The sequence below is a fragment of the Trematomus bernacchii genome, unplaced genomic scaffold (assembly GCF_902827165.1).
Source record: "Trematomus bernacchii unplaced genomic scaffold, fTreBer1.1, whole genome shotgun sequence".
NCBI lineage: Eukaryota > Metazoa > Chordata > Actinopteri > Perciformes > Nototheniidae > Trematomus > Trematomus bernacchii.
Genome location: NW_022987573.1, coordinates 3034685 through 3046225, shown reverse-complemented (window position 1 = coordinate 3046225; position 11541 = coordinate 3034685). Strand labels below are relative to the sequence as shown.

The 11541-nt window shown below is 38.4% G+C and overlaps 1 protein-coding gene across 1 annotated transcript; it reads right to left on the bottom strand.

The window, feature by feature from the left end:
* Positions 1–210: 210 nt before the first annotated feature.
* cdh26.1 (cadherin 26, tandem duplicate 1) lies at positions 211–10311 on the bottom strand. Its single transcript, XM_034126352.1, is given in 20 exon segments — positions 211–1943; positions 2563–2634; positions 2809–2847; positions 3535–3600; positions 3843–3908; positions 4549–4617; positions 5730–5845; positions 6012–6233; positions 6329–6559; positions 6668–6813; positions 7391–7665; positions 7788–7973; positions 8062–8190; positions 8307–8477; positions 8714–8851; positions 8953–9054; positions 9056–9109; positions 9221–9313; positions 9425–9484; positions 10232–10311. Coding segments are annotated over 20 exon segments (2478 nt in total). The 5' UTR covers positions 10259–10311; the 3' UTR covers positions 211–1727.
* Positions 10312–11541: the final 1230 nt, after the last annotated feature.

Sequence of the window (11541 nt, the reverse complement as noted above, 5' to 3'; positions counted from 1 at the left end):
ATTAATATTTGATAAAGGGCAGTGAAAATATTACTTCTACAAAAAAAAAAGTCTTGTGGCTCAACTTGCCCCTGGTAAGGGGTAAGTTGATCCAGGTCAGGGGGTAAATTGAACCACTGTTCAAACTTGGGCATACCTGTTCAAACCTGGGCATACCTACAAAAAATCTTAAAGGTAACTTTAAACAATAAATAACAAACCAAATACAAGTTTAGTTTTTCAAATATTTTTAATATAAATTTCGATTGAATTGATTGATTTTTTTTAACATGTTAATAAAAGGAAAAGTAATCATACAAATGGTGATACAATTTCATACATCTTACCAATCAAACACAGGGTAAATTCAACTTTAAATGTAGCCTACAATGAGCTCTTATTATCAACTTGGCCTACTTTCATTAATTTCTCCATTGAAAAACTGGCTCAACTTACCCCAAGGCCCACGGTTCACTTTACCCCATAGCCACCATTTTAGAAAAAATAGTCTAGCATTACAATTCAGAGTCATCTTTAGCTTAATGACTCACATGGTTTAATACGCTGCCAACACATCAACATATACAATATATTTGTTTAAACCTGGATACATTTTTTTTGACATGACAGCCGATATAGCTGACATCTAGAAAATGTACTTTGACAAGCAAAAAACGTTTTTTTGTAAAAATGCTTACCAGACCACAATGAGCATCTCTCTTTCACAGGCAATGATAAATGGGAGAAGCTTGCATAATTTCTGGTCACGTGATTACAACTATAAGGCGTTGCCTGGTTACAGGGGGTGGTTCAACTTACCCACTGGCTCAACTTACCCCCTTCTCCCCTACGCTAAAACAGGCTACAAGAACTTTGAATACTTTTTTGTCACTTTGTTTTGTAGTACAAATCCACAGGTGCTTGAAGGCATGGCAGTGAGAGTAAAACTGCCACACCTAACGGCATCTTCCGTGCCAAATTAGTGCAAACATTAATACAACAAGTTCTGCCTCTTCTTCTTCTGACAGACTGAAGGGAACCCATTGTAACTTGCATCGCATGAAATCCAACAAGACATGACAATGTTTTTGGCAGCGACACATTTGATTACGTGAAACCGTCAACAGGACTCAACTCAAATACCTTCAGACAAGCTGCATTACATTTCTGATGCCAACACCCACTAGCTGACCCCCTCTACATGAAGTGGGCAAGTATAAAAGATGAATCAACACAGGTAATTATAGTTCTTCAAAATGAAACCTGTGAAGTATACATGGTCTATTGAGTGGATGACAGAAATCAAACATCCTATATACTATGACATATTCAAGTTTCCACAGATTTATAAGCAATTTTAAAGCATAAAAAAGTATACTTCCCTGACATAACCTCAAGAACTAAAATTGATTTTCTGGAACCCAACTCTCCTAAAGTTACAAAGTTAAAAAAACAAGCAAACACTCCCAGTCACTGTAAAAACATAAACTTAAAGAATCACCAGAGCATGAAAGTTATTGCAATGCATGAACACAAAAAAAGACAGCCTCGCCTACATAATCCCTGTTTCTCGGATCGGTGCCAATATATAACATATGGCTCTAAATGTATCTGATTATTAAGTCCACAATGCACACATACCAAATCCAACCATTGTGGTGCTTCCCTTCTCAAAACATCGCACAATCTCAAACTTGAAATGAAGAGAAACATAACGATATAAAAAAATCAGTCCAGCGCTGCCTTTTTTAAAGCTTGTTCTTTTCTTGTATTGTGGGTCGACAGATGCCTGCCAAGGTCTTGAACTTTGGCCCCAAATCATCCAGGAAAATCATATCATCTCCTTGGTTGCTTAGTGACAGCTCATCCAGTGATGGGCTTTTGCTGCCCAGTCCCTCATAGGCATACTCGTGGGGCGGGTACCCCACCTGGTCCAACTGGTTTGCATAAATCGTGTACAGTCTCTGTGGGATTGAGAAGTCATCAAAGGATTAATGCACTATTTTTTGTCAATAACAGATACTTTAAAAAAGCATATATAAGATAAAGATAAGATAAGATAAACCTTGATTGATTACAATTGGGAAATTGAAAAAGCAGCATCAGGGATAAAATGGAAAACCAGGATAACACAGGAGTTCACACAAGTTTAAATACGAATTAAAAATAAAGAATGTAAGTAACATTATATAATAAAATAACAACAACAGAATTAGTAGAAACTTTTTTGTTGTTGTATATATATATATATATCGAGATATGAATAGTAATGATTATTATATATAAATATACTGTCAATGTCTGTTTTCAAGTCCAAAGTAGGTACAACGTAGGTACATACAGACATCCGGAAGTATAAATGTATATGCATGGCCCTATTTCATATTCACGATACTACTTATTTCATTGCTGAAAGCAGTTACAAATCTCCTTTTAGGGATTTTGTTTTTATGCATGGTATGTTTAAAAGCATTAATAATTACTCCCTCTCATTCAAGCAAACAGGGAATTGACCATTGGGAAACATTTTGGGTTAATGTCCGGGGACACCTCAATGTGTGGCTTTAAGACACACTTTCTTACCCTGTCGATGTGATCTGCAATGTGTTGGTTTGAGCGCAGGCTGACGGAGCGCTGGTACATTGATGAGCTTCCCTGTTCAGAGAGAGGAGTGTCGTGAGCTCTGATGGGCTGAATATGATGTGCATAAGTGGGCTTCCCACTGTCTAGTTAACATACTATACATGCATGCAAGTGTATATTGCAGTCAAATAACTTTATGACTGACTTACTTATTGAACATTTCATTTGAATGAAGAGTATATTTACCTGGCGGGTGTTAGTCCTGTTTACATTCCATGTATTGTGCTGAAGTAAGGAAATAAACAGATTAAGTCTTAATACTTCATTCGATCTCACAATGCCTATATTTGATTAAAAAAAACTAAATAGACAGCACTTACAGTATAGAGAGTAGGATAAACATTTTATTATGTTCAACCAGTATAAGTATTCATCCCATTTGAATCAATAAGGGTGGGTGATTAGTAGAAACCCATGTCAGTGTAACACAAGTTTAACTGCAAAGTGTGTGGATATGTTATATTAAACTACTGTATATCAAACTGCTGTTCTAACAGTGCTGCTAATTCTAATGAGCAAGAAAATAACATAACATCTAAATACACATATAGATATACAATTATAAGACACAAATATATTGTACAGTATTTAACCTTTACAAATAGATACAGTTCATAGAACAAAAAAAAAGGTTTTTCTTCAAAGGATAGAAACAAAAATGACTAACATGGAAATAAATGAGACCAAAAAATAGAAATCCTCTTGCTTAAACTTCCTATGTGTCAGGCTGTAAAAAAAATAGGCATTGGTCATGTAGCATTATAACAAAGATAGTGACTCCCCCTTGTGGGTTTCAGAAAGTACTGTAGTGTGCATCCTCATAAAACACACCTATTTATCAGAGAAACGAGATGCAAAGAGATAACACATTCAAAAAAGGCTGCTATTGATATCACAGCTGCAGTCACTTACCCTGGCCAGCCCGCTGCTCGCGAAAGTGTTTCTTGGTTGCTGCGAGCCCAGTGAGGTGACGTTGATCTGTAGGGGTTACACGGTGAGGTTATTCAGGGTGGAAGATAGAAATACAGGACAGCTACTGGCTCTGCCTTATGCCAATTACAGATTTGTAGTAATCATCTGCACTCAGGGCTGAACACTATAATACATTAATTGTTTGCAATCATCATTTGTCTACACAACTGTAAAAATGACCGGTGTAATCCTTCATCTTTTAGGTTTACAAATACACAAATGACAATATTTAAAGGCCCCTTACTCACCATGTCTACCATTCGACTGTTGTTGAATTCTGTGTCCTTGACCACTTCATTAGATATCTCAGAAGTCTGGTTGAGCAAAGCAAATTAATAAAGCAACCTTACAAGTATGGGGGAGTACAAATTGCATTATATCTTTGACATTTAACAACGCTTCGCAAAACAAGTGATTGAAAAGGGAAAAATAACCACAAGACCAACTATTAGAAAACGTGTAGGTCCATGAATTAAAAAAAGCAATCTTATTCATCTGAACCTTATTTATCTGCACCAACTTTCATCCCACTTTCAAAGGCTACAATAGTGCTATGCAGTAAATGTGATCAGTAAAAAGATCAAGTAGTTTCTTCTTGCAAGTATTTTAGGCAATCCAAGATGTCTTCTTTGTATTGCCATAGGTCAACCATTTGAACAACTTGTTACACAAGCTGTGCAAACCCTGTCATTTATTCTATAAATGTGTCTACGACTTTTACTCCCACCACATTCTTATATAACACACCCTTCAATCAGTCACACATAAATTAAGTAGACAAAGAAAAGGAAAACAACTGAACTAAAGCAGTCATCCACTGTCAATACATCGACATTATGAGCTGCATTTTCTAAAACACACAGTTTCTGAAGTCATTTTTCTACAAGTTGCACGCACACTTTCAAATCAATATTGAAAAAGTAAAATGAGACTACGATGGGAGGGGAGGATTACCTTAATAGTGTTCATTTTAGGGGCATTGTTCACCATGCGTGTAGGTGTCAGGAGCAGAGTGGGCTCAGCCTGGCAGGGAAGAGAGAGTAAAAACAATATTAGAGGGGGGGGGTTACGTGCTCTCAGGCCCCGGCTCCACGGGGACGAAAACGGGTTGAATCCGCATATTTCTCATGCGTATAGCCCTCTAAGCTCGACGACGCCGTAAGGGAAACGTAGAAACAGACCCCGCAAACGACAACGGGTCCAAAGGTGGATAGATCTGGGAACGGAGCGCTCTGGGGGGTCCAACGGGGCCGTGGGGTCGCCTATACGGTCATTCGTTTTCATAGCCCCGCCTCTCCCCCACAGGGTTGCTATCGTGCTCCAGTCGCTACTGACCATGCTACAGTTCTTTGTGCAACATCTACAGGAGCTCCTCCTTGAATTCAGATTATTTATCTTTATCTCGATATGGACATAAACGCGAGTGAAGTCTAATCTGACAGGACGGAGACACGCAGCTCCTGCCGCTGTGATGCAGCGGGAGCAAAACACACACTTCAAGTCAGATCATCACCCTTAGCTATTTTAATTACCTCTCAAACTACCTAAACTAGTTATAAATATGTTCATTTTTACTGTCGGGTCACTCATTACAGGATCAGCTGCTGCATGAGACAGACACTGACGCTGTGAGAAGAGAGGAAAAAGAGACAGGCTCCGTGTATTTGACGATTATATATCATTATATCGTCGTTATTCATTTGTTTTAAAGCTCAATAAATAACAATGAAGACCTTTGACCGGCACTTTTATAATTTTGTCCGGAAGATTTAAACTTTAACACACGCTGACCGGCGAAAAACTCTGCCCGGTTCTGTCGGCCCCCACCGCGGAGAATACACAGAAGTGCAGCCATGACAACCATTCTTCTTCGCTGCTTTTGTGGAGGAAGTTGCTGCTTTTGTGGAGGAAGTTACAGCGCCACGTACAGGTTCGGCATATGTACTGCAGCTTTTCCAGCGTTTGGATGTAAACGGAGCCGTCTCGTGGAGCTTGACACAATCCGGTGTATATTGCGTGGGGACGGAAGGTTTTTTGCGGTTGCATTTGCGTTACTCCAATGCGTTTTGCCGTATTTGTCCTCGTGGAGCCGGGGCCTCAGTCTCTTACTCCCTCTAATTTGCACACACACTCACCTGGCAAGCAGAGCCCCCGCCTTCCTGGTTGTACTTGATGAGGGTCTGGTTGCCCTCATCCTGCACCATGACCATATCCTTCTTTTTACACTGACACGCCAAAAGGAAGAGCAGCACTGTAGACACACGGTAAAATAACGCAACATTGTGCTTGAATAATAAATCCTGAGGATTAACAACCCACTTTTAGTTAAATTACCTAAATGATCTCATTATGAGCTATTGTTTATTGGGCCTGAAATGTATGGTTGTACTTATGTTGAAATTGTTTGCCATACTCACACAAAAATAATAAGAGTCCTAGAAAGAGTAGCCCAATGCCTGCTTTCCCAAGGTTGGATGTGACTGGATCTTTGGGTTTGCAAACAACGCCCTCTCCGCAGTCACACACCATCACTACCATAGTTGCACTTGTAATCTCGTTTTGTTGGTCTCGAATCAACAGTGGCACTGAGTAGTTATCATATGGGAGTGGTGTCTGGCTAATAAGCCCAGCTTGCGCACCTGGTGAAGGGTTTAAAGAGAGCTGAGTTGTGGCTGTTCAATTTCCAACATTATATAGTTTTTCTAGTAAGAAGGATTTACAGATATGTACTAACCAAAGGAAGGGTCTAGTTTCCATCGCTCCGTCACAGTTTTGTCATCATCCACAAGGGAGAAAGTAAAGGGCCCACTGAAAGGAGGGACATCGTCGTCCATTGCTGTCACCATGACCTTGTTAGCCTTGTTTCCACACAAAATGGCACTATTGTTGGCCAGCATAGGTTTGTTGTCATTGATATCCTTGAGGTGGATCAGGACTGTGCAAGAACCTGTGGCTGGAGGCTCATCTGTGTAACCACAGCAAAAAAACAAAACCCTTTAATGATCCAGGCATTAGTTAACAAGTTGGCAACATTATGTGTTTGCTTAGAATAAAAAGTAGGCCTCCTTCATACCATCATCTATGGCACCAAGGACGATTTTGTAAACGCTGTTTTCATCAACAAATTCTGACTCTCTGTCCATGATTTTAGCTGTTGTGATTGTTCCTGTTTTCGCATCAATGGTCATCCATTTCCCTTGATCTTCTAACAGCACATGCCTAATAACATGAGGAGAATCAAAACACTGAATTGCAGCTGCTGGAAGTCAAATGCATGGTTTTGCTGTGCTGCAATCAAAACACTCCTGCATAACTTGAAGTAAGTATTTTTGTATACAGTATGCCTTGTAATTCAACAGGTCATTTCTAATATGATATGGGAAATTTCATTTAAATGAAGGGCTTGACTAATGTATCGCAGTAAGGTTATTGCAATGCAGATATATGTATATCAGGTTATGGACATCTGCTGGCCACTTAACTCGCAGTAAAAACTGCAAAATATATAAGATTAGTTTGGATTTAATTAGATGACATTAGATTAAATTAACTTTATTGTCCACCTCTTGTTTTTTGCTTTTCCTAACACAGCAAAGGTACATACAAAACATATACAAGTACTAAGAACAAATAAAGTCAGTTGTTAACAATAAAAAATGTCCCCTCATTCCTTTGACAACCACCGTTATCCGAAATAATTGTTAGTAGTTTTAAGATTTGTTTTAAACTCTGTATATATATTTATATATGTTGCAATGAACACATCAAACACAAATTACTGTATTTAAACACCAACCTGACTTTGGATAAGACAGAGTCGACATCTGTAATCTTTGGAGTGAAAATCTCCTTTCCTGGCGGTTCCTCTTCCTTCAGGTACAAGTGAAATATGTTTTTCTCATAGACAGGTGCGTCATTGACATCAATCACTTTCATAGTGATGTTGACTATATCTCGAGGTGGATGTTCGCTTGCGCCGACAAGTTTATTGTCTTTACAAAGAGTTAAGGGTTCATCATTCTCTACTTCAACCAGGAGATAAGTTATTTCTGTCTTCTCGAAATCCTTGCCCTGGAAGAAACACACAAGTTTAGATCAGTACTGTGACAGCTGTAGCTGTAAAAATAATGTATTGAACTTGGCACATTGGAAAATAATTACAATTGTTATTAGCCTGAGAAAAGCACAGTTACCTTAATAACACTTAAAATGCCCTCATTGGTTACGGGATCAGTATCAATTTGGTAGTTTCCGTCTTCATTCCCTTTCATGAAGATGTATTTGGCACGCCAGCCAGCAGTATTAGGAGTGTCTTTATCGTCTACTGCAATTCTCAAAATGTCGTTCTTGGTGATCATTTCGGATACCTCACCTTGGTACTGGAATAAAAGAACAGTTTCATGTTTAACATCTTACCATAAATCACTTTAAAAAAGTAACTAAAGTATACAAAAAAAAAGGTTGTGCCTTCTTCTGCCTGAAGGTCGGTGCATGAGTGTTGGTGTCAATAATGTTGAGAGTAATGAAAGCCGTGGATGATAGGGATGGGTCTCCATGGTCTTTGGCTTGAACAATAACGTCATACTTCTTTACTTTCTGAAACATATATAAAAGTATGAAGTAAGAAGATTGAAAATGTTTTATATGTGTTAATAAATCATTATGAACAGTATATTAAATGCAGCTGCCAGGTGATGTAGGTAAAATCTCACATCGTAATCGAAACATCCTTTAAATGTGAGATGGGCCACATCCTTCACCTGCTTCAACTCAATCTTGGGCTCTTTTGGTTCCTGTTCCAAGCTGAAGGTGAATGTTGAGTTAATTGTATTGCTCTGATCTTTGTCCACGGCTTTCAAATTCGCTAACGGTCTTCCTTCATGAAGACAAAGAAAGAAAGCAACGCAGATTGAATGTGTTAGAAAAGTAGGATTGGGAGAAAAGGAACACATTTTTATTATAAAAAAACATGATAGAAAGTGGAGCTTAGGTTTGAAATGATGTGGTCGCTGATTAACCCTCTAGACTTCATGACAACTTTTCCATTCTTTGTTGTGTATTAGTAGAAAATATGCATACTCTCTGAGCCATGCATACTGCATACTCACCCTCTTCTAGGTTTTCCTTCACCTCCTACATCCATTTTAGACTGGAGGAAAATCGGGGCGTTGTCATTGATGTCCTTTATTTCTACATCAAAAGCTAGTTGCTTGTCTATTGTTTTGTGATCCGCTTTACTCAATATATTAAATTTGATCTGTGGGTAAAGGCACACAAGTTAAAATGATTTAGAAGGGTTACACATATACACAGAATGTATATATCGTGAGAGGGATTGGTTATCCATTATGAGCTCACATGAAAGGATTCATCTGTTTCTCTGTCGATAGGTTTAAGGGCATAGACACTTCCGTTAATTTCATTGATTTTGAACACTCCCATCGGCTTCTCCGTCACACCCATTTCCAGTGATTTCGTAGAAGAACTCGTCTGTATGCGTCTGGTCATTAAACATCTAGAGTGAATACAAGAACTCTTTAGCTGTTTTTGTTTTAATGTAAAGCCCAGCCAACATATTGAACTGCCTCGGTGATGGGTCATTTAATTTACAAAATGATATCCTCACCTGCGAAATTTCCTTCGGGAATGGCCCGGAATCTTCCTCTTGTATTTCAATTGTAGACAAAACCCACCTTCTCTTGGCACGCACCAAAAGCTCCTGTCAAAAACATAATAAAGATCAATTGAATGAAATACAATAATTAAAATGTTTGATTAAAAGCAAAAATATTTTGGCAGGGGTTTGCATTTTCAAACATGACTCAGTTACCCGCTTGTCACGCCTGTGGTGTCTTCCATGGAAAGACTCGGTCAGGGCTATAAATGCAACCTAAAATATAAGATACATTGTAAATAGAGGATTTATTCCAAGATATACAGTGAATAAAACTGTTGAAAATAATTGCAGATGTTCAGAATCATATAATCAATTAAAGTTAAACGAGTTAAATCGTCTTAACACTGCTTGAACCTTTTCACTATGATGTGAATCTGCAAGCCAGTGTTTTACTACAATAGCTTTGTTTCAACAAAAACCTTGGTGAGTGTCAATGGAAACCAATGTTACCGCTAGGCAAGGTTTGACACCTGTACACCTACATTGACATGGTTAGTTTATTTTGGCACTGGGAGCAAAATATTAATGAGCTTCTGTAAGACATCAGTAATGTCCCAGTGAACTAAGATATGCGTTTTAAAAAGAACATTTTTCCTATTATATTTATCCTGTAGAATAACAGCAACAGATATGACTGCAGGGGAAGTACGTGATCTGTTTAAAATGTGTGCTTTTGCTTAGCCAATGAAGGAGGTCATGTTACCATGTCGACAACATGTGTTTCCATAATGGATGCATTAAACCGGTTTTGCTCTCTGACTTCATCCATCTTTAACTACCGGCAGACTTTTTTATTGTGCGTAATATACACCTGCTGTTATTCCCATGTTAAAATTAATCACAAGCAACTACAACTCTCGTAAAACATTCATTTCGTAAGAGAAATAACACAACATGATTGCTTCTTAAACATTATGATGCCTTTTATAAGGTAAAATAGAATTCAGAAAGTATGCCTACCAACAGAAGCAGAGAACAGGTCCTCATCTTGGTCCACACTGCTTGCTTTGTGGGAGTACTCCAAAAGAGACAAAGTCAGTTTGAAAAAGAGTGCACAGAAGACAGCCCACAATGACTGCAGGCAGGTTGGCTGACTGCCGATAACAAAGGGCACTCTGTTTGTGCGCAAAGTTATCTGCTATGTGATCAGTCAAATTAAATTTGAGTGTAGGACAACAATGATATTTTAGCTTCCCTGTATTATTTGTAGTAGCTAAATATATTTTGTGAGAGAGTTTTTAAGTTAACACGAGTACTCTCTGGCTGTGCAGAGGAACAGGGCTGTCTCAGGTGTATACCCCTCCAGCTCTATAGCTCAGGTTACCATGTCTCATTTATGTCTGGCAACAAACGAAACTGAATTCCATAGGTCCTGTCAGATAATGTAGAGAGACTGACATGACATTTAAAACCTACCTGGGCAGTAATCATAGCTCTTAAACGTAGACAGTACACTTTGTCCTTTTATACATGCATATTCCCATACTACTGCATGTAGGCATAATTTGCGTCTAGATAGGTCTCGCAAACACATACTGAGGGCATGCTCACATCCAGTTACAAACTTAAACAATACATAGGCGAATTTTGAACATGAAAAGCCTGAACCTTAATTGAAAAAGAGTTGTAGTGAGTGATAAATGAATACAATAGAGATAACACACGGTTAAATAATATGATTTCAGAAAATAATTGTGGATTCCTTATGTCCTAAATAAATAAACAGTTTTGTTTTACAGTTACCAGTTGCCCACTTAATTCCATTAACTATATATTAAATGATAAGGCAATTGTAAATGTAAAGACTCATACATGGCTCAGTGGCTGGTGTGTTGCTGTTTTAACTATCTAAAGGAAGTTTCATTTGAATTTAAGTGCTGTACATTGCTTTCATGTGTTCTTCAGTTATCACATAATATTTGTATTCTGTTTTATTTCACCAAGATAAAATGCACCACGTGTCATTTATCTATTTCCCAAAGGGTGTCACAGAGGGGCTGGTTCCATTTAGGCAGTGAGGGGTTCGACTTATAGACAGACTCAGCTTTTCAGACCCTTACCACTGGGTGTGGTAAGCAGTCAGTCTACAGTCGTTTGAACAGAATGAACATAACAACACATTCCCAATTGTATTCGCTGCTGTATGAGTAGCAAACAACCTGTTTGCCCTGCGGCAGGTTTAACAGTTCTATAGGAGGGGTTTCAGAAACACGGCATCTGGAGAAGTGCAAAACAAGTATTTGTATTCTCAATACAATCTACAATCTCTT